We start from the raw sequence: 23418 nt of genomic DNA on the forward strand, positions 1-23418 counted from the left end.
CCTTAATGCAAGTTACCTCAGTGCCTCAGCAAAGTAGTCTAAACATGAAAAGCACAAAGAGCTGTTTTGTCTGACTCCAAACAGACACATCAACCATGTGAAATCTCTATACTACAGACTATGAAACCACATTCACACACCCCCTGCCTGAATTGAGTGCATCAAATAGGGCAGACAGCAATACAGGCTTACGGCCAGCTCAACATTCTTGTGTACACCTAGCTAAAACACAGCCTAAGAGCCTTGCTAGGTGAGGCCAAAGGCCCATCCTGTTCTCACACTAGCCAACCAGATGCCTATAGGAAGCCCATACACAGGTCCTGAGTGTGATGGGACTCTTTCCACTCGTGATTCCCTGCAGCCGGTATTCAGAGGCACAATGCCTCCACCAGAGGAGGTAGAACTTGATGTTCTGAACATCCACTGTCTAACAGCAGATGTAGCTACTGTAGGAAAACCTACAACATTTCACTCTGTTGAGAGAATATGGGGTGTGGAGGAAACTCTGGATGACGACTTGTTTGCTCTTCCTTCCTCTAAATTTGTAGTGTTGCAGGATTTAAAGATAGAGGGAGATAGGGTTTAACAATATGCCACTATCCTGCGGCATCTGTTCGAAAACATCTAAGCTGTGGTCCTCCTGTTGACCCACAACTTCCATCACCCCTGGAGACTGACTATGAAGACTAGGGCCCAAAAGGTGTTCAGAAACATTAGCAGACTAGAGATTCCCCACCCAAGTAAACTGATGCAGAGAGTAGCAGGCAGCTTGAGCTCTTGCAGTCTCCTTTTGAATGAGGGATTTTATATTCCTTGCTACAGTACAAAAATAGCTGCAAATACATATAATGTTCACTCCAGGACTCTGCCAATTCCAGGTGGTCCCATGTAGGCAGAACTAATCCTTGCTTGTTGCAATTTTTCTGGACAAAAGCTGGTGGCACTGATGCTTGCGCCAAGCTACATCCGTTCTACCCCTGGTTTGCTTCTTTGGCTCCTTTCTTGTGCAACTGAGCCCATTTGCAGCATGAATTAAACATAGTTCTGCTCTGAATGTGTTCTCTACATAGGGAAGCATTTGCTGTTTGACCTCCTAGATTTCACTTCAAGTGAGATTCTTAGCAGCAACACAGCTTCTTCATTGCAGAGGACCGGGTTAGCCACCCAGCAAGGAACTAGAGCAGCCACCAACCACTTTGAGAATCTTTATTTTTGTAAAGATCTTTCTTGTTTAAAATCATGAGTTACAATGACAGGCCATACAAGGAAACCCAGTCAAAGTGCAAAGTCCACAAATTACAGACACAGCAGAGGATTCAGAAAGTTCTAAGTTTGGCTGGATCCCATGACAAGTTTATATGCAACGGTTTCCGCTACAGACAGAATGATCCGTGACTCAACAGGACGAAGGGAGCCTCAGAATACTGGAGAGTGCTAGATTCCCAGACTCATCTTCCCTTCCCCAAGCACTGGCCTGAAACCAAGAAGCACTTTGTGGCCTCCTGAGAGCACCACTCCAATCTGCACAGAGAAAAATCAGCATTGATTAGGGAGCTTTTCTCGCACTGAAAGAGTTGTCTTAATGACCCAGAATGCACACTGTTAGTGTGGCTCATTTTGCTCAGTGTTGGGAGCCAGAGGCTTCGTCAACCACTTGTTTGTGAGTTCAACCCAGTTAAGAGGCCATTGCTGACTCTACACAATAAGGACTCCAGCTCATGCCATAAGCAAGGCAAAGAGCTCCTCACCTGTTCCCCTTTCTGGTCTTGTGTGTTGTGAAGATTACATTGGAGTCTAGTAGTTTGTGCGTTATAGTTAACAGCATCAGCAGCCCAGCTTCTATTATACTGGTGGGATATGGTCTTAGGTCCTAGGTGGAGCAAGCAGCGCCGATGTGATGCTGAATTGCAGCAGGCAAGGAAGAGCTACAGTGGGGACATCTTTGGGCCCTCCTAGCTTGCAGAGCCAGAGATACTGGGAAGCCTCCTGTGCTCATTTCAGGGACAGAATGACACCCCTCTCTTCGATCCTTTCAGGCAGACCACCTTGAGAGCAGCTCTAGCAACAGAGCTTTAAAGAACTGGGCGCAAGAGACAACCACTCTCTGCAGGCAACTAGCTAGCCACTGTTGTTGTTTTTTGTTTCCCAGTTGCACTGAGAACATGCCAAGTGAGTTATTCCACATTTCTCATCACACTTATGCCTTAGCATGGCAGTTCTGCATGCTGCCACAGGCCTTCCACGCTGTAGGTTTAAGTAGTCGTGCAAACCTGCTTTCTGCACTCACAGCATGCCCATTCACCTTGGGTGCAGTGCAATCCAGTCAGAAAACAGGAGCAGGGGGTGGGGAGAGAAGACAACACAGGCCACGTAGACTCTCTGTGCAAGGATTGGCCCTCAGTCTTCATTCCAACCCAAAGCCAGCAAGGCCTCAACCAATCAGCCCAACAGTTTGGGCTTACAAAAGAGGCAAAAAAGCTCTTCCTTTGCTGTGGCCCATCCATTTCCCTCAGTCTCTACATGCCTCCTCTCTCAGGGCAAAGATGCCTAGTTCCCCACCTGCACAAGTCCTCGTTTCTTTGCATTTTCACCTATTCTTACAGAATTTGGGTCCTACTACATCATGGCTGGGAGGAAGCTTTGGTCCTCCAGGTGTTGTTTGATTCCAGCTCCCCTCATACCGTCACAGCCAGCACGGCCCTATGGTCAGGCATGGTGGGAGTTGTAGTTCAAAAACTAAACAGGCTACTAGCTACGTGTGTCTCTAATTAGTGTCTACAATATCTCCAGCTTCACACTAGGTCTTGCAGGAAGCGGTCCCTTGTGGTTAAGCCGTTTCGTGCCTCTTTCTTCCCAGACCCTGGGACTGGGGTCTTCCCAGGGGACTGTGGCTACAGGAGAGCTGCTCCTGCCAACAGCAGGCACTGTGTGTAGAACTCCACTGTTTCCCCCTTACATTTCCAGTGGCTTGATACCTGTTCAAACCCACCCAGCACAAAGAAAGAGGTAAAACTGGTGGTTTTGAGAGTGGAGCCTTTTTTGGAAATGCAAGGCACCCTTGCTTTCAGGACAAGCATCCCAGTGCAGCCAACTTTATTCCCACTACTATCCTTCCTCTCCTTCACTGGGTAAAAATATTTTTCATCTGCTCTGAGAGAGAAAGTCAACAAAACCAACTGGAGGAGGAAGAGGAAAAATGAGCAGGGAAATGTAGATCAGTCTGCTCTCTGGTATGACCTGGCTAGGGAAGGGCAGATCATCACATGGATATAAGAACCATTTTCTATCGCTCAAATGGATTGTGCCTAAGCCCCACCTCCTCCATCAAAGGCAGCCTCTCTAGGCAGCAGGAGGACTTATGCACCGCCATTCCACCCAGAAAGCCTCTGGTTGACACCCATCCTTTCTAGATCCGCAAATGTAGCCCATTGCTGGCATGTACGTAGGAAGGGAAAGGAGTCTTTGCCTCCCCAAGGTGTTGGAACGCAGGGAGCAGCTACTCTGGAGCAGGCAGGCGCATATAGATTAGAATTACCATGGCATACTGCCAAGTGTCTTTAGGCCTCCCCCGCCAAGCATGTCAAGGCGAGAGGGGGATGCTGGTACAACATGCAGGCAGGCAGGCTGGTTTCAGTTTGCTCGGATCAAGCCATGTTAAGCAGCACATGGCAAAAGAACCAAATAAATTGGATACCCTGGAATCTACCAGGCTGAGCTTCCAAGGAAATTCCTTCTGTGGAGGAACTTCTAAAAAGAGCCCACGAAAGGGTCTTGAGCAACTTCTTACAGGTTGGATCTCAAGAGTGAGAAGAAACAAATGAGGGAAGGCTCTATGCACAGATTACAGTGTGTTTCCATATCAGCGCTTTGGTGAATAGTTGGGAAAGTCATTGCAAGGGGGCTCTCAAAGCCAGTTCCACACAGGTGACACACAGATAGGGTGGGCTCTCTGCCTCCATTGGTGCAGGGATATAGGCTAAGCGGGTGCCTGATGTACCTGCACCACCAAAGATACCCAAGGGGAGCCAAGCGAAGATGCCCTACAAAATTTTCGAGTAAATAATAGTAGGCAAGGATTTTGCTTGGTGTGCAATACAAGGCTCCAAGGAGTTACAAAATAGGAGCCTAGTTTCGCCTGGGAAGAAGCAAACATTCTTTGCAGCTGGTAAGGCGAGTCTGAATTTAAAGCCCCAAATTTCCATCATCCTACCCCTTTTCCCAGCAGGGCTAGACTCTTGCTGCTCCCAGCAGCTTACACTTAGCAGGGCAAGAGATGCCACTGCGCACTTTGGAACAAGCCCCAATTTGGCGAGGTGCCGTGGTGAGAGGTTTTTTTTAACAACAACCTCCAGGCAGCCAGGTATGTACAAGACACTGTATCCAATACAGCCGCAAAGCCCCAACCCTGCACAAAGCTATGCAGGCATTAGGGCAGATGCTGAAATGGCAAGGCAATGTATGGGTGGGGGCGGGGGCGGATACAAACGGACAAGCCTTCAGCAGGCCTGCTATTGAGGGTGTGCAAGCAAACGGCCTGTCTGGAGGAGAGTGAATGAAGCGGGACATTCCTCCCTCCTTGAGCGCCCTGTTCTCAGAGGACAGGCCTAGTTGCACCCAGGCACAGAAGCCAACCGGCTCAGCTGCCCCCTGGAAAAGGGCAAGGCTGCAGAGCACCTGGAGGTTGAGAGGCTGCTGAAGAGGCCTCGGCTGCTGCGATCGCCAACCACAGCTCTTCCGCAAAGGTGGCGGGGTGATGTTCTGCATATTGTGAGCCCCCCCGAAGAGAGATTTGGATCCAGGGAGTTTGGGGGAACAACAGAAATCACCAATCAAGGAGAAACACCAGGAAATCCAAAGAGGATCCAGCAGGGCAGAGAGTGGGCAGGCAGGCAGGCAGGCAACCAGAGACCAAAGAGATGGAGCCCTCTCTAGGTGGCAGCCTCTCTGCCTGCACTGGGGGACAGAAGAAAAGTAAGAGCACTGGGAGGCTTTCAGCACCAGCAGGTCTTGGGGGAGTGCTCTGTGCCCTCTGGCTTGCTTGCCTCTTCCTCCAGCTCAACCAGGTTCAGTTCATCAGCCACATATGTGCGGAGTCCATCCAGCTCCTTCTTGTGGGCCTGCAGGACCAGCTCTGTCAGACGAGTGAAAGACTGAAAGACATGAGGGTTGTTGTTGTTTTTTTAAAAAGTGAGGTTTAGTACATAGCTTTTGATCAGCAAACAAGTCTACACAAGTTACTAGCCCACAATGTATTTACTAGTGTGCTTGGGTGCACATGTCTAAATGTTTTAGACATTTGAGGTAGATTAAAAAAAACAAAAAACTACTTCTCAAACTTTCAGTTTGGTTTCCCACTTGATGGCAATTTTTATTTGCTACATGCAAGAGTCAACTTACAATCCAGTTTTAAGCAGGAGAGTTACATGCATGCTTAAGTATGTCCCACTGAGATCAACAGTGGGCTCCTGCTCCATCTATGTATGAGTTTTGACACTAACTGCTAACATTATCACACATAGGGGCGTATCCAATGGACCCCATTTTTGCCAATTCTGCTGCCCACTGTAGCCCACTCCTGAGGGTTTAGAGACCATCCAGAACAGATATGGGATATGGCACGAAAGGCTACAGTAGATGGGGGGTGTGTGTGTGAATCCAGGTACACCACCATACATAAGTGTTAAGTACTTCTGAGATTACATTTTCAACAATATATAGTGCAACTTTGCTTTCTCTCCCAAAGGTGAGGTGCCTACTGGCTGCTATGGTCAAAAACTACAAGTGAGCCCAAGGCTATTCCACCATGAACTCTCTTTTGTTCTGTATCTCCACTTGCTCTGCAAAGGTGATACACTGGCTGCAAAGCACCAGACACCTGGAAGGTCCATATGCAGAGTTCTTACCTCTTTGATGTTTACATTGGTGCAGGCACTTGTTTCATAGAAATCCATGCCATACTCCTTGGCCAGCTGGAAGACAGAAGTTCCGACAGCTTTACATACAGGTGTAATAGTGACTGTCAATAGATTGTACAGATCTGAAGAAACTAGAACATTCTTACATCACAACCTCCAAGACTGAGAAGATAACTTGTATTATTTTTTAAAAAAAACAGGCTAGGTAACATTTGAAGTTTCTGACTGGGGAAAAAGAGCACTGTTACAAGCATAGCGTGTCTCTCTGATTAACCAGGGCTGGAAAAACTAGTAGAATGAAGTCCAGCTCCAGACCCCAGTGCCATCTCTAATATAAACAGTGACCCGGGAACGCTGTAAAACAGAGCTTGTCTATGCCAGAAGGAGACTAGCTTCCAGAACCCATTTCCACAAGTTCCTGGACGTTGACAAAATTTAACTGCTCCTGCCGTCTAGTTTTCTAGATCAGACTCTGCCCTAGTTCCCACCCACAGCAGATGAGGCAATCAACCTGTTCCTGACTATACCAGACTATGTGGGGGTCCCCCACAACTGCATGTGCTTCTGAACAACAACAACAGAAATTATCCTATAGCAAGAAGGGTTCCTGACAATGCCATTGTCTTATAGAGAGGAATTTGGTTGGAGAGGTGTATGGGGCAAGATCCAAACATATGAGGCCCCCTTTGCCGTTTGAAGTGGTACCGTGTGGAACAAGTTGGCTTCAATCAAACATAGGTTCCTGAATAATGCCCTCCCCAGAGCCCAATAAGTTTCCCACAAGGCACTAAAAATGGAGGATATGGGGGCTGCCACTACAGCCATATAAAAATGCCTGTGGTTAGTACAGCTGCCATGGAGACTGCCATTGACCAGGCCTTCGGTTAGCATTGCAGCCTGCCTGGCAAGTGGACACTTGTACGCCATACCATAACAAGGTTCTCTGGGCATCTCAAAGTTATTAATTACAAAAACCATTTAAAACATAAAACCATTTAAATAAAAAGCACAAACATAAATACAACGAAAGCAGAACTCACTGCACCGCCAAAGTTAAAACAGATTTAAAAAACAGAGAGGCCCAGACCACATCATTATTTACAAGGCCTGAGTGAAAAGAAACAGCTCAGTAGCAGAGCATCTGCTTTGCATATAGAAGGTCTGAGGTTCAATCCCTGTCATCTTCAGGTAGGGCTATGAGGGAGCCCTGTCTGAGACCCTAGGCAGTGTAGATGGTCTGACCCACCTGGCACTGTCAGTTTTACTATATCATCTGCTATGAGTGAGGCTTAGGTCTCAAAGGAGAACAACTAGCAGCTACCCAAGAAGTTTACCTGGAGGCCTTGCTCTTTGCCTACTTGCCTCTTCTCCTCCTCGTCTGCTTTATTCCCAATGAGGATCTTCTGGACGCCATCTGGGGCATACTGGAGAGAAGGGAGAGACTTTAGCCCATCCCAATCAGCACAGATTAGAAGCAGCATAGTTAAAAGCCGAGCTGTACGGCACTGTTCAGACTTGGGATTGTCAAATGCACCATTCCTGTTGCCTTTTAACTGTTGCACAGGGCAGAGAATTTTCATAGCAAATGGCTTCTTCCACCACTGCAACACAAACATCTGGAAAATGGCACCGCCCAACACATTTCTGATCTTAACAAAGCAATTAAAAGAATCGTAGGATGGTCTTACAGAAAACAAGGCTTCCACAGACCAAAGCCAATCAAAGAAACAGGGCAGCTAGAAAATCCCCCCCCCCCAAACCCAGGGGCCAACAGAGTTGATCGCACATGCCCAACAGCATCTCCTTCAGTCCAGATCTGTTCATCTCCCCGTTAAGTTCACTGCAAAAGCAGCAGATTACTTCAGTGCCAGTTGTGGCAGTGTTAAGAGTCACCATGTCAAAATGTGCACCACCTTCACCAGCCCAGTGCCTCCAGTTGTTCTGGACCACAACTCTCATCAGCCCCAGGACTGGCTGAGGCTGATGGGACTTGTAGTCTCAACACATTTGGAGGGCACCAACCTGGCAAAGGCTAATCTATAAAAATTCCCTAACAGTGTAAAGGCAGAATGTATGTGCACAAGGACACAAAGTTAGCACCCTGGCAGTATCCAAGATGCCTCCATCAGTTATTCAACAGCAGTGTATTTTATTTATTATTACATTTATATACGTAGCCACCTATCAATAAATATTCACTGGATGGTTTACATGCAAAACAACATAATAGTTATTATTAAAAAATAAAGAACAGTCTTTTGTCGCAGCAGAGATGGCATAATACAGCTCAGATTTAAAACATGGTTAAGGTTTATTAGATGTTCTTCTAGTCCCTGCATAATCTTCTAGTTAGCACTTGCTAAATACTGAGGAGCTTACACAAGGTATAAGTCATTTTACAGGAAATAAGGACACCCCAAAAGTGTTATGTCTTTTTCAAGGATATCCGGACTGTCTGTTGAATTCCCGAGGCTATTTTAATTCTACAATCTCTAGATAAACCAAGCACCTAAGCCAAACGTGCTATTTCTCTGTTTGAACAAGGCTTCTCAAGACAAGAGAGTGCATGTATATACACACACAGGCCTTAAGCAGGAGCAGTTCATCCGATTTTGCCATGGCAACTTCTCCCACACTGGGGCCAACAGTCCCCAACAATAGGGGGAAGAAGCAGGGAGACCTCCTTGCTTACCTCATCTACATCACTGGCCCATTTCATGATGTGCTGGTATGAGCGCTCACTGCTGATGTCGTACACCAAGAATATCCCCTGGGGAGAGAACCAGGTCAAGAAAACAGAATGGAGTAAAACGTGCAACATAAACCCAATGGTGAAATGACTTCTACTTACAGGGAAGGGGTGTGTGTGTGTGTGTGTGTGTGTGTGTGTGTGTGTGTGTGTGTGTAACTGTTAATTTAATAGGACATTCCCTATGCACCCTCTGCCCAGGAATTATGCTGGAGGGTTGAAGAAGAGGAACTAGACATTTGGGGATTATTCTTTCTTCTGTCCTGTTAGATTCTGCATGCATCTGCATGTAGGCCAAGCTCATTGTGAAACCTTCATGGCAGATGTGGCCTTTAACTACTACCGATAAACCAAAAGCATTTGTGTTTTGACAGTTGTTCCTACAAGATTGTTACAGAGCAGGCTGCCACCATACTAGATAACAGACAACTGTTTAATGAATATGTCAGTCTTTCCCCCTGGGGACCTGGCTAATCAGTCTGCATTCCCTGCAGAAATATGGCAGGCTTCTTTGGCTGCAGTTTTACTAAACACTCCTTATACACTAGGCTTCATGTTTCAGAGATCTAGCACCACTATGGCTCAGGGCATCAAACGGCAGGCAACGGGTGACCTACAGGCAGCAGTCAGGGGGCACAACATTTACCGTATTTTTCCATCTATAAGACGAGGTTTTTAATCTTTTTTTTTTAGGTCTAAAATCATGGGTTGTCTTATCCACAGAATATAGCAATTAAATATAAAAATAAATACGGAACTTGCTCTAGCAGTTGCAGCTCCTGGTAGTGGCACGCCGTGGGGCCTCTGTAGTCTGCTTGCCTCCTCCCACTCTGCCCGCCCTACAGTGGGGAGGGAGGCTGTAGGCAGTCCGTTTTTGCCGTGCAGTGTCTTTGCGCAGCTCCATTTGTGTGCGGGCGGCGCAACGTTACACAGGAGGAGCGCGGCGAATGAAGTAATATCCCCTCCCTGCCGTGTCTTTAACATCAGTGAAACATCGCGCCTCGCGCTCCTTCTGTGTAACGTTGCGCCGCTCGCACACAAATGGAGCTGCGCAAAGACAAAACAGGTCACACACACAGCCTCCCCCACGCAGCCTCTGCCCCACGGGAAAGGCGCGGAGGGGAGAGATATCTTGATCGCTGCAGCCAGCGCCTTTCCCTGGAGCATTATCAGTCTGCTTGCCTCCTCCCACTCTGCCCACCCTACAGGCAGAGGCTGCGTGGGGAAGGCTGCATGCAATCTGTGGATTTTTGGACTGCTTTCTCATGGGCCAACATCACTGCATTTTATGCACCAAGATAGCATCAGTAACACTAAATTCCTAAAGTATGCAGCTTGTCTTCAGCCCTCAAGGCCATCTGATATCCCCAACCCGGGACTGCTGGCTTGCTGCCTTTCAATTTAGCTGAGGTTTAATGTTGGGACCCTTTCTGTGTTCCAGTGCTAACCTTTGTCAGCATTAGCCCCAAAGTTGTGTGTCTCTCTCTGTGTCTGTCTCCAAGTAGGAACTTATGGTCTGGATTCAACTAAGTTGTTGCACTTGCAGAAGCTACTGCAACAAGATCCACTGGTGCAACAATACTACCCCCTCCTCTCCATGTGCCCCCCCAATTCTGCTTCGGAGGGTAGGGAAAACCCCTAGAATAGTGCATGGGTGAAAGGGAGGCGAGATTCAATTCAGCAGGACGATCTTTTTAGCACGATGTTTAATTCCACTCAATATCAAAAAATGGAGAGAATGTCCACCTCTGTCAGGTCACTTCCATGAATTTTGGTTACACTATGCTTGTATCTCTGGCAACAGATGAAGATGTCAGAGAAATAGCACTGAGTCCAATGCTGGGACAATTCCTGCAAAAGTCAGCTAGTCCTCCCCAGGTCTCTCCATGCTTTTTGTGCTACTTCTAGTCTAGGAGAAAACAGTTTTACCTGGGCTCGCCTGTAGTACTGCTTCGTGATGGTCTGGTATCGCTCCTGACCTGCAGTGTCCCTGGAACAAAAGCAGATGTCATTAGAGTTACTCCAAGTTACACACAGACTGAGGGCCATGCACTGCAATTTTTATCCACATGATCCATCTGGACTGCAGCAGAGTTGGCGCTCACATGGACAAGGGAATTATTATCATCAGCTATTGGGCTGTATCCAGCGCTGCCCATGAGTGAGTGGAACAGACTTCTGCTTATGAAACAGGACTTCACCACCCTCTCCTCCCTGCTGCAAAATCAGCACGGGAGGGTTGGGATAAGCTCCAGAGAAGATTTTAGCATGGGGCAGGGGGGAAGGGGCTGCAAGGAGAGGAGAGGAAGGTGAAGTCCTGTTGTGCAAGCTGAGGTCTCCTTGTGCACTGTTGGGATTCTGCTAATCGTTTCCAAAGTGATTAAAGAACAAAAGAGCCACTACCCACAGGCTTGCAAACTAAGATCCATGATGCAAGAGGAAAAAGGAAGAGGAAAATAAGAAAAGTTGGGCACCAGTTCTTTAAGTGTTACATAGTAGTTCTTAGAGTGACCAGCTGGAACAGAAATAGTTCAGGGAGAAGAGGAGCCAAATGGTAACTGCCTCAGCTGATGTAATGGACTGGGCCCCGTTATCCCAAATCACCCTCTGTATTATGCAAAGTGAGCGATGGGATAGCCAGGAGCAGTTCTCAACATTGCACAAATTCCTCCTCCTCACCCCTGCTAAAGTAGCTGCCAAACACACTTCCTAACATGCAGCCTTAACTTTCTGCCACGTCAGAAGACAAGTCCAAACAGCAGATTTGTGCTAAACTGCAGTCAAGTCGTCATAAGGCATGACTAATTGTTGCTCTGCAGTATCATCTTATGACCGACTTGCTCTTTGATCCACAAATGGTCATCGTCACTAATATTGTCACAAGGTAATTTCCTTGCAGTACAGGCACCCAAGAACACACAGGATCACTTCAGCTATGGAGGTTTATGCGATTTGACTGCTCCCTGCTGGGCTGTTTTACATCTACTCCTGTGAAGGCAATTGCATCTAGGGTCTTCCCAGAAAAGATATACTATATCATTATTTTCATGCTGACATACAACAAAGCATCCATGTCCCATTTTAAAAAGACTTATTTTTGTTGTTAATTAGTTCTTTCAATGCTAAGACCCCCACTCCAGTATTTCACACACACACACCCATTAGAAACCAACACCATAAAGTGGAAAACTTCCTGGGTCACACTAACACTACCTAAAAGAAGTAGGTTTTTCGAAATAACAACAATAATAGTTTGAAATGGCTTCTGTTGCAGTTTAGGCATGGAGCTTTAATCCACATCCCAAAAAACAACCCCAGTCCCCATTTAGGCAACCACAGGAAGGCCACACTACACACATGGTATATAACAGCCTGTTACATTACTGCCAAGGAACCCAAATGGCCTCTCCCTCTCAGTCCTACTGGACCTCTCTTTGCAGATGGTGTTCAATAACCACTTATTGATTCCCTGTACTTTTGATAATTTACCAAGCACGTCATTTGGAGAGTGCTTTACAGTCTCTGCATGTTCACTTTATGGCAATCTTGCTGGCTGAGTTACTTGCCATTCCCATTTTACAGATAAAAGAACTGAGGCTGAGAATGGGCAACTCATCAAAGTTCTCACAATGTATTCACACCAAGGAACTCTCATCTGGTCTCCCAGATCAGCTCTCTGTCCGAAGATCTACATTGCAATAGCTAAAATCACTTACCAGATCTGTATTCGGACCTTAATGCCATCTACTTCTATAGTCTTCATTTTAAAATCGACTCCTGTGAATAACAAAAGCAAAAGATAAGTTACAAGGGAGACTCCATCCCTACCCAGTAGATTCTGATGAGTGTAATTAGGTTATGTGATGTTTAGAACATATATATGGAGACCCACAAATATCCATGTACGTGTTTCTCACGTGCAGCATCTTCCTTGGGCTTGATTCAATGGAGTCCTGCTAGCAGAAGATTGTGCAAGTCCTTCCACTAGTGCAACACTGCTTCCCCCCGTCCAAAAATTGGCTCTTAGGGGGCTTGATAGATTCCCCCAGAACAATGCTTGGGGGAAGGGAGAAGGGGGGGGGGGAATCATTCCATCTGATGAGCTGAAATGCTTGCACTGACGGAACCAATGCCATGGTGCTACATTGAATTTCTTCCCCCATATCTATCTTCCCTTCAGTCTACTGCACAACCACCCCACGATGTGAATATGCAAACAACATTCACACACACACAATCTAAGAGTAGATCACCATTGTTAAGGAGCTGGATCCTCCCTTCTCTGCTGAACTCCTTCTCACCATCAGCCCAACCTGTCTCTGGCCTTGCCATACAGCGCTGACAGTTCTTTTAAACTTCTGAGCAGTTGACATATTCATACAAACTCCATAACACTACAGCAGAGTCAGTAGCTAGGCAGAGCTCATTTTAATCAACTCAGACTAGTGCTCTCACTCTGATGGTCACCAATCTCACAGAATATGGGGTGAACACACCAAGCAGGCCTCTGGTTGAGGTCTCAGTGTGTGGGCAAGATGTCACAGCTGCTGCCAGACAGCTCACAGCTTAAACCTTTTAGGGCTTCAAAGTTTAAAACCAGCCCTTTAAAATGGGTCTACAAAGCCAGTATACTTGCTATAATATAGATGTTGTTGACGCTGACAACAGTATACCCATCAGGACTATGGCGACTGCTTTTTGGACCAGCTGAAGTTTCTAGACACTATTTAAAGGCAGCCCCATGCAGAGTGCCTTATCTGCGTCTAGTCTGGAAATAGATCACTGTGGCTAATTTTGTCCTCTGCAGAAATGACCACCATTGGCATACCAGCTGAAATGGATGAAACACACCCCTAGCTTAAGGTTACCAGATTTTTTTCAGTGAATCCGGGGACACTTTTCAACTTCCTACTAAATAGATGCATTTTGTCAAGGGACTGATTTGTAAATCTGGGGACTGTCCCCGGGAAACAGGGATGCCTGGAACCTTACCCTAGCTACCGATACTACTTGGGCTTCACTATTCAGCACCCAAGCCAGCAGCATTTGCAATGTGGACTTGGGTCTTTTAGGTGAAGTGGAACCTCATCTGGGGAATATCCCAGCCCACAGCACCTCCGTTTTGCCTGGATTTAACCTCTGCTTGTTCACCCTCATCCATCTCAGACTTGCCTCCAGGCACCAGTTTAGAGTTTCTAAAACCTGATATCAGAAGATGGAAAAGAAAGACAGAGTTCCATGTCATCAACCTTTGGATGACTTCTCCCAGTAGCTTCATGCAGCTCTTAAAACGCACGGAAGACAAAACAGAGCTCTGGGGCACCCTGAAAGCCATAGGGCACAGGGTAAGATTTGCCCAACATTAGCACCTGAGAACTTCCATCATGGAACAACAAGAACAAAAGTAATAAAGTGTCCACTAAGTCCCATACCCAATAGTTGACCCAGAAGGATACTATGGTTGATAGCTTTCCTGGACTTCTCAGTGGCTTTTGATACTAACAGGGTAGCATTCCTTCCATCCTTCCTCCCTCCAGAGTACATCATCCACCAGGGTGACCAAGGCTATTTCCATCCCAGAGCTAGACCTGGCCATTGGTGGGGTTGATGACAGTTGGAGTCCAAAAACATATGGAGGGGCGCTGGCTGTCCACCTCTGGTCTAGGCCAATGTGGGTCATAAAGGAATAGTTTACTATACAATCTAATATATATTGTCTTTGCATGCTCAGCCATGGGGTGTGTGTGTGTATAAAGTAGTATAAAAACAAGACAAGAAAATCTTACTGGAGTAGGGAACATAACCGTGAAAGGAACCATGGGAAAGTACTAGTGAATTCACCTTCATTTTGTCAGAGGCTGGAGATCTAACCTTGGTAGGCTGTGCAACTTCAACTTATCTGTGATCCGGTCTAGATTCTTTTGAAGCCTTTTCTCCTCGTATAAGAACAACAGCCCAGCTCCCCAGTTCTCTGCAGACAGCCAGCAAAAGCAGAAAGCACCAAAGACTCTGTGTGTTTCTTTGAAGTTTCTACTGCAGCCGCTTGCCCACACTGCTGAAGAAGCAGGTACCTTTCAACAGCACAGGGGACTGCAAGTTAAATGCCACCAAAGCTGCACACAGCTTCCTACGCAACCCGTCTTTCCAAGGTGGTGTGCCACAGTGCGAGAAAGCTTGGCTGACAAAACACCTCAGCCCTAACACATATGCCCAAACCAAGCAGCGCCTACCTGCTGCCTTGCAATATTTCTCTTCTGAGTTTGCCCTTCTTCTGTTGCAGGGAAGGGTAGAGCTAATTGACTGTACCAGCTTTATAAGCCTTGCATGAGGCCTTCCTCATGTCAGCTATAGCTTAAATAACTGTGGCAATCGAACCCAGAAGTGAATCCATAAGACAACAGTTTTTAGATCTATGACCGGTCAGGTTAGAGGCTACAAAACAGGCAGTGGCCCAATGGGAGAGCAGGTACTTTGCATGGAAAAGGCCCCAGGTCCAATCGCTGGCATCTTCAGACATGGCTGAGGGAAGTGCCCCATCTGAAAGCCTGGAAAGGTGCTGCCTATCAGGGTAGACAAGAGAAGACCAAGGTAGGTGGACCAGTGTGAGGCAGGTTCCTACATCTACCAGTGGTTGTTAACTATGAGAAATAAATGTTAAGAGGCAGTATAGTTCCAATTATCAGAAACTGATTGCAAACCAAAAGGGATGGTGACCCTCATGCCTTGCTTATGAATTTCCTCCAGGAACCCAGCTAGCTTCTGTTGGGAGACAGGTTGCTGAACTAGATGGACACTTGGCCTGATCCTGCAAAACAAAGCCTTGCATTCTGCACAAAAAAAAGCTCCCTGATCCAAGATTAAGTTTATTTTCTCCTCAGAAAATTGTGTAGCTTTCTGAGGGTGACTCACATATCGTGCACGATTCACCAAGCAGGAACAAGTTGAAAGTGATCCTTTGTACTCTGCAAGGCATTTTCTACTCGCTCTGTGGTCACAATTAGAACTTCATTAACTTAGCGGAGATGAGGACTATGTGCTTGCGTCACCGTGTGGGAGAACAGGACCGTTTTGGAAATGGTCCACTGCTGGAGAAAATATAAACTCAAGGAGGAACATATCCCATTACATAGCTATTCATACATACAAGCTACCTGGCTAAAACCGGCCATGGTCAACCTGAGTGGGTTTAAGTTCAAGCAGATCTAAGCAGCAGGTCACATGAAGAACAAGCTTTTCAAGAGAGGTGGCACTTCTGTTAACTCCACTCTTCCGCAAGCCTCCTAATGTTCCACCTCAGGAGAATAGGGAAGTGGGGGCTGAAAACCCAACCTAGTGATAGTCTTCACTGCCTACTCACCTGAATGAAGACCATTTAATAATAATAATAATAATAATAATAATAATAATAATAATAATAATAATTTATTTATACCCCGCCCTCCCCAGCCAAGACCGGGCTCAGGGCGGCTAACAACCAATAATAAAAACAAGTTGATTAAAATACAATTTAAAAGATTAAGATACAACATTAAAACATTAGAATGCAGCCTCTTCACAGGAGGAGAAAGGAAAAAGAAAGAGGGGTAGGGAATCAAACTGATTCTAAGCCAAAGGCCAGGTGGAACAACTCTGTCTTACAGGCCCTGCGGAAAGAAATCAGATCCCGCAGGGCACTGGTCTCATGAGACAGAGCATTCCATCAGGCTGGAGCCAATGTTGAGAAGGCCCTGGTTCTGGTTGAGGCTAATCTAGGGTGTTGCTATATATGGACCTTAAGGTCCTCTATGGGGCATACCAGGAGAGGCGGTCCCGTAGGTACGAGGGTCCTAGGCCGTGAAGAGCTTTAAAGGTCAAAACCAGCACCTTAAATCTGACCCTGTACTCCACCGGGAGCCAGTGCAGCTGGAAAAGCACTGGGTGAATATGCTCCCATAGCAGAGACCCTGTGAGGAGCCTCGCTGCAGCATTCTGCACCCGCTGGAGTTTCTGGGACAGCTTCAAGGGCAGCCCCGCGTAGAACGAATTACAGTAGTCAAGCCTAGAGGTGACCATCGCATGGATCACTGTGGCCAGGTTGGGGTGGGAAAGGTAAGGGACCAACTGCTTGATGCGGCGAAGGTGGAAAAATGTCGTCTTGGCTGTTGTTGTAACCTGCGCCTCCATGGAAAGGAAGGCGTCAAAGATTACACCCAAACTCTTAACAGAAGGCAATGGCACTAATCGGGCCCCTGCAAGAGAAGGGAGATGGTCCCTCATCCCCATACCATCCCGACCCAGCCAGAGGACCTCTGTCTTTGAAGGATTTAGTTTCAATCGGCTCCCACAAAACCATCCAGCCACAGCTTCCAAACATCTGGCCAGTGTGTCCGGGATCGAGTCGGTATGGCCATCCATCAGCAGATAGAGCTGAGTGTCATCAGCATATTGGTGACAACCCAGCACAAAGCTCCGGAATCAGGTATTTAATACCTGGTTAAATACCTCCGGAATCACTTATTTAATACCTGATTTCCTCCCTATAAAGCAGAGTGGGGGACCTGTGGCTCTCCAGATGTTGATGGACTACAACGCCTATTATTCCTTACCATTGCCATGTTGGCTGGGACTGATGGGAGTCCTACAAATATCTGGTGCAGCCACCCCTGCTAAAAGGAGGTAATCTCCCTGAGTGAACACCATTGTGAGTAGTATATTTTGCTACAAGCCTACAAATGGGGTAGTTAGGGCACACCCTGGAAATGGAAGTGGCCATTCTTGTTTACTACCATTATTCCCATGGTACATTGGACGGCAGCAGCATTAGGTAAAAGGTAGGCCACAATCCACTTGGTAGATCTCTGGGTGTTTTGCAGTAGATCAGTAAGTGTTTCTCAATTGTTTGACAATAGCAACAACTAAAAGACTTCCCTCGCTAAATTAAAGGGCTTGAACAAAAAACCAGGAATGGATTTTTGCCCTGGACTGAATATGCGCTTGATTCTTAATGCGTGTCTGCCTTCCTGAAGCACTATTTTACACTTGGCTTCAGTTGGTGACCCTCAGGATTCTACAAATTATAATAAAGCTTAAAGCCTGCACACTGGCCAGATAAGTTACTGGAAGAATCAGTGACTTATTGGAGGATATTATGCAACTGGAGGAGCAGAAGAGAGGAAAGACTCTGTAACATATGGATGCAAATGCATATCATGAGTGAGGAATTGGGTGGAATTCGGAAAAGCATGATTTTCAAGAAATCATGGGACTAAGCAGAAAATCTTGCTTTCTTAGCACCAGAAGTTCCAATAAAGCTTTTGAAAAACAGAGCTTTATTTCTGTATGGACAATTTTCATTTTCATAAGTTTGCTAGTAACAATGGGTGCCAACTGCAAACAAATATTATGCAAGCTTGGCAGTGTCAATGATTTTAGCTTGGTTTACTAAATACAAGTAATATAAACTTGCTAACTTAGACCACTCTCTAGAGCAAATGAACGTTTTCCAATGCAAACTGAAAATTTTCTGGTGCAAATTACTCTTTAAAAAATCCCAATTCACTTTTTTCTTGACTACTGACTACAAAAGCAATTAAACAGGAAGCAAATGGAATTTCATCCTATTTCCTAAAATAGACCATGATAGGAAAGTAACTTATTGGCCAGAAAGCCAAATACTGGAATATGCAATTCTTCAGTGTACGGCAGGGATGGGAAACCTGTGTCCTCCACCCCAACGCTACTGAACTTCAACACCCATCAGTCCCAAACAGATGGGATGACGGAGGAAAATGGGAACTTCTCACTTTCCAGATGGATTCCATCATAAGCTTGCAAACTAACAAAATACTCAAATCTGAAATTAATAGCTTCAATACTAATGCCCCCCCATGCATGTTGGCCTTACTTGCAAGTCCTATGCCTGATATGGGCTACAGAGCTCTTTCAGATGGAGTTGTGTCAATATGGACATGCTGGGGAGCTTCAGGCCCAGAGGCCAAATGCAGCCAATCACACCTCTCTATATGGCACCTTCTCTCCCCAGGCCACACCCCTAACCCTTTCCTTGAATACTTTTGACTGCCTGGAATGTGTCCTTGAAAACCTGCATTGCCTTTTGCTTGCCTGGATGGAGGATAGAGAAGCGTGTGCATGAGTGTGTGTACAAACTTATTGTATAGACGTAAAATTTGCTTTCGTTGCTCCACCCACCTTGGCCTCTGGCCCCACCCACTGGCATGTGGCCCCAGGACAGTTGCCCAGAAGGGAATGTGGCCCTTGGACTGAAAAAAAAAAATGTTCCCCACCCCTGCTATAGGTTATGCATGCCTAGCACAATGGTAGAAACGAATGTTTCTACAGGAAAACATCAACATGTTGCCCTCGGCAGGTGAAGTCAGAGGCAGGTGGGGAAGCTCAGCCGCAGCCTTCTTTTACCACATTTCAGGCAATGCTTCATTATCTCACCACCACCCAAAAAAATCCTGCACGATCTACAAGTTATTTTTGGACGTTCGCTACATTTCTAAAAATGAAAGGCACGCTAGGAGTCACACCTTCTGAGATGAAAGCTTTGTGCCTAATTTCAGAACTGTGGGGCCTGACTGAGGTCATTCTCTGGGAACCTCCATTCATGTTTTTAAAGGTCCCTTTTTATTTACAGTGGTACCTCGGGTTACAGATGCTTCAGGTTACAGATGCTTCAGGTTAGACTCCGCTAACCCAGAAATAGTCCCTCGGGTTAAGAACTTTGCTTCAGGATGAGAACAGAAATCGTGCGGCAGTGGTGCAGCAGCAGCGGGAGGCCCCATTAGCTAATGTGGTACCTCAGGTTAAGAACAGTTTCAGGTTAAGAACAGACCTCCAGAATGAATTAAGTTCTTAACCTGAGGTACCACTGTAATGTGTTTCATGACCAACAGAGCTAACAGAAGAAGAGCCCTGCTGGATCAGGCCAAGGCCCATTTAGTCCAGTACTCTGTTTTCACAGTGGACAACCAGATGACCATAGGAAGCCAACAAGCAGGACCCGGGTGCAACAGCATTCTCCACACCTGCAGTTTCTGGCAACTGGTATCCAGAGGCACACTGGGTCCAACAGTAAAGGCAAACCATTGGAGCTAGTGTGGTGCAGCTGTCGTGGCAGGGGACCCCAACCTTTTGGGGCGCAAGGACGTATTCTAAAATCTAAGAAACTGTCAAACGCACCATAAAGTACCCATTTCACAGAAGAAAAACTGGTGATGCTCAGAACCGCCCCTCAACTGGCCAAAACACCTACACTCCCAATAAATAAAATGAGAGGGGGGAAGCAGGCAATGTCTTTCCCAACCAACTAAACCCCCTTGCAAAAGCAAAAAGAAACCACCCAAAAATCTCTACTGCCTTGAGCTCATTGGAGAAAAGGCGGAATATAAAAGCAAAATATAAAGGCCTGGTACTACAAACAGCTAAAACCCCACTTTATCCCATCTGCTCTTGGCCACTTCAGATATGCCCTGCACATCACTCAGAAAAATGGGGCACATCCAATGTTTAGTCTCTCTTAAGGATGCTTTGCGTGTTATGTTCTGAGCTCACCAGCGTGCTCTCACAAGTCACTCCTGTGTCTAAAAATAGAACGGGCTCATACAGTAGCTGCTTCCAGATTCTCAGCACACATATGTGCCTGCTAAAACCCACAAAAAAGCAGATGCTCCAAAGAAACAAGCATATTCCACGTTATGGATTTAGGCTCACGTAGGACTTATCAGAGGGCTGTTTTTTTTAAAGAGCTCATGAGGAGCCGACTTTATTCCCTGGGACTAGCATAGCCACCACTGGGGATTTCAGAAAGCAGAACGGGTCTGCCTTCCCTCTGGCTTTCTCTCTTCCATCCGCTCCCCACCCCCATATGACTCATGGTGTTATGCCTACCTCATATTTTCGAACAATGACGTCGCATTTATTTTCACCTTTGAGATGAGCTGGCATTACTGCATTTAGCAGCAGCAGCAACAGTGACCGGAGAGGCGGGCGGTTATTGAACAAAAACTAGCTCCCAACACAGGCGACGCAGGAGCCAAGGCCCGGTATTGGTGCAGCATCTAACAACAGGTAACTGGAAGCAAAGGCACAGAAGGGGGGACCGGGATTTCGGGGAGAAGGGGCGCTTTTCGCGATCCCTGCCTTAGTAAGGGGGTGTCAGCTTTGCTTCAGGGAGCCTGAGCCTCAGATCTGAATCGCCCGGGGCGATTCCCTCTCGGGGCTTGCTATGGGCAACTGTGCAGGTACACTCATCTTAATCCGTGCCAAAGACGCAGTGTCTTTACGCGCGATGCAACTCAGCCACCCCTCCCCTCTTCCCCAGTCCAGCAGCTATGCTCCCAAGGCCGCAAATGTGACCCACGAGGTCTCCCTCCCTCCAGCCGGGCCCCCGATGATGCCCTACGAAGGAGTCGCTGCAGCTCCCTCTTGTTCGAGGGCGAATCTCGTCGGTCCTCCTCCGCCTTTGTCCCCGCTCCCGGTGGAGACGGTGGAAGAGGCCAGGCTGGCAGATCCCCCCCCCCGACTTCTCTTCCTCCCCTACCCGCCCCGGCGTACCGATGGTGGAGATGTGCGAAGGGTGGAACTCGTTGTCGGTGAAGCGGCACAGCAAGCAGGTCTTGCCCACGCCCGAGTCCCCGATGAGCAGCAGGCGAAAGAGCACGTCGTACTGCTTGGCCATGGCGGGCGCCGCTCCGGCTTCAGCCCCGCGCGGCACCCGCTGCCATCCCAGCTAAGCGCGCTCTCCTCCGCCCGCGGCGTCCGTGCGCGTCTGGGGAGAGGCAGCCCCAGCCCCCAGCCGCAAGACCCGGCGGGCGAAGCGAGGTGGAAGGAAGAAGGGAGGGAGAACCGACGCCGACGCCGACGCCTCGGCTGCTGAGATCCGCCGGGGGGTGGATCTCCAGAAGAGCGGGAGAAATTGAAGGCTGCTGCCGAGGCGCTGGCGCCGGGGAGGGAATCACTTCCCGGCTCTCGGAGCGCCAAGCGGGGAGGTCTGCAAAGGTGCTCCTACCGCTCCCTATTGGAGAGCGCAGGGGAAACAGGGGCGCGCAAGGCGGGCGCCTCGGACGCGCAGAGTCGGGACGCAGCAGCCGGCGCTTTTCGGGCGAAATTGCGCTTTCCAGCCAGCCGGCGTGCTCGCTTTGCACCACGTGCCTAACAACCAACAGAAGGGGCGGAGAAGAAGGGAAGGCGGCCCGCTCAAATGAAGGCGAGCGGGCCAAGCTGCCGCGCTTGTTGCCAAAGCTGGGGCGTGACCCTGGAACATAGGCCGAGTAAGATGGGGTGAGAAGCTCGGGAGCGGGAGCAGAATCACGAGTTTCCATCGCCATCAGTGCCGGATTTACGTTTAAGCTAAACAAGTTATAGCTTAGGGCCCCACTCTCTTGCCCCCCCAAAAAAACTAAAGAAAAAAACACACCTGGATGTACATTTCTAAAATATAAGATAAAAAACAAATAAAATAAGCAACAGTATTTTGTGTTGTGTAGGCTCCTATGATGTAAGTAATGGGCCCCGCCTGCTAGCCTGTTCCCTAAAATATCACTGGTAATTATTTCCACTATTAACATACTTCTTAACTGTATTTCACCATTAATATACTTCTTAATTGTGTTTCAGTTCAACAATTACTTTGATAGAATACATATTTTGTTATGTGCAAATAGCTTCAGATACCTATTAGGTCCATAAATTACCATATAGCATATATTCAACACACAAAAAATGACAATTTGTTGTTGACAAAGGACAGCTGGACATATAAAGGGTCCCATTACCTTCAGTGGCTTAGGACCTCATCAGACCTAAATCTGGCCCTGGTTGCTATGGATACGGTAATTAAAGAGAAATCCAGTTTGCAGGTATCGGGGATAAATGAGGGACCAAGTTTCTCTGGTTATCTGCTCAGGATACACCTTGTTTGCATGAAATTAAGGTCAGAGAGCTCTGTAACTTCTCTTGCTCCCTGAAGGATTTTATAGGCATATTTGCTTGGTCAATTCTTTATACACTCCCCATCCCCAAAAGACACACACACATGAAAGTTGAGGGGGTGGGAAATTGAGGATTAGCCAGAGTTCCTTAGGACAGTGTTCAGAACTGGAGACTCGGCTCAGGAGAAAGGGCAGTAATGGAGAGGGACTGTCTCAGTGGCTATGGGATGCTGACTGTTTAGGAGGTGGGGTGGGAAAACAGGTGGATGGAATGGAAGATTTTGGAAGAGAGCATGGCCAGCTGACTGGAACCTGAACAGCAGCACTCCACACTGCAGTTCCAACTTGTAAAATCATGATTGCCATAGAACTATGAGTGTTTGCCATGATGATGATGAGATTTAGTTATTTATTCATTCATTTATTCATACATACATACCCCGCCCATCTGGCTGGGTGTCCTCAGCCACTCTGGGTGGCTTCCAACAAAATATTTAAAATACGATAAAACATCAAAAATTAAAAACTTCCCTAAACAGGGCTGCTGTGTATGTGTGTGTGCACATGCTATATAATGAGTAGCATATAAACCACATACATACCCAGTTAAATGAAAGGTAACTTGCAATGGAGTGGGGAGAAGGAAGCATAAGCAGTTTGCTCTGCCAAGAGTATAATTTAGAAATCATTTTTTAAAAACCCTATGGATTGTAAAATGTTATATGGTGTCCTTCCTGAACGATTGATTTCCCTGCCCAAATCAACGGCCAATCAATTATATAAGCAGTTACCCAAAGCTCTTGCTAGAAGAGATGGGAAA

The 23418-nt window shown here is 47.1% G+C and overlaps 1 protein-coding gene across 1 annotated transcript; it reads right to left on the minus strand.

The window, feature by feature from the left end:
* Positions 1-1192: 1192 nt before the first annotated feature.
* On the minus strand, positions 1193-21779 carry RAB15 (RAB15, member RAS oncogene family). Its single transcript, XM_083591663.1, has 7 exons — positions 21223-21779; positions 12381-12441; positions 10594-10654; positions 8608-8685; positions 7250-7339; positions 5904-5969; positions 1193-5150 (listed from the first exon to the last, which is right to left on the minus strand). Exons 1-7 carry the CDS (start codon positions 21344-21346, stop codon positions 4992-4994), a joined length of 639 nt encoding a protein of 212 aa, XP_083447789.1. The 5' UTR covers positions 21347-21779; the 3' UTR covers positions 1193-4991.
* Between the last annotated feature and the right edge of the window lie 1639 nt (positions 21780-23418).

Source organism: Podarcis filfolensis, assembly GCF_964270895.1.
Source record: "Podarcis filfolensis genome assembly, chromosome: 1".
Taxonomy (NCBI): domain Eukaryota; kingdom Metazoa; phylum Chordata; class Lepidosauria; order Squamata; family Lacertidae; genus Podarcis; species Podarcis filfolensis.

Coding starts and splice junctions, on each gene's coding strand:
- RAB15 (XM_083591663.1), bottom strand. CDS start 21,346: ATGGCCAAGCAGTACGACGTGCTCTTTCGCCTGCTGCTCATCGGGGAC. Junction 7,340..8,607: donor GGGCCAGTGATGTAGATGAG/GTAAGCAAGGAG, acceptor CCTTCTCTCCAG/TATGCCCCAGATGGCGTCCA. Junction 5,970..7,249: donor GCAAAGAGCAAGGCCTCCAG/GTAAACTTCTTG, acceptor TCTGTCTTCCAG/CTGGCCAAGGAGTATGGCAT.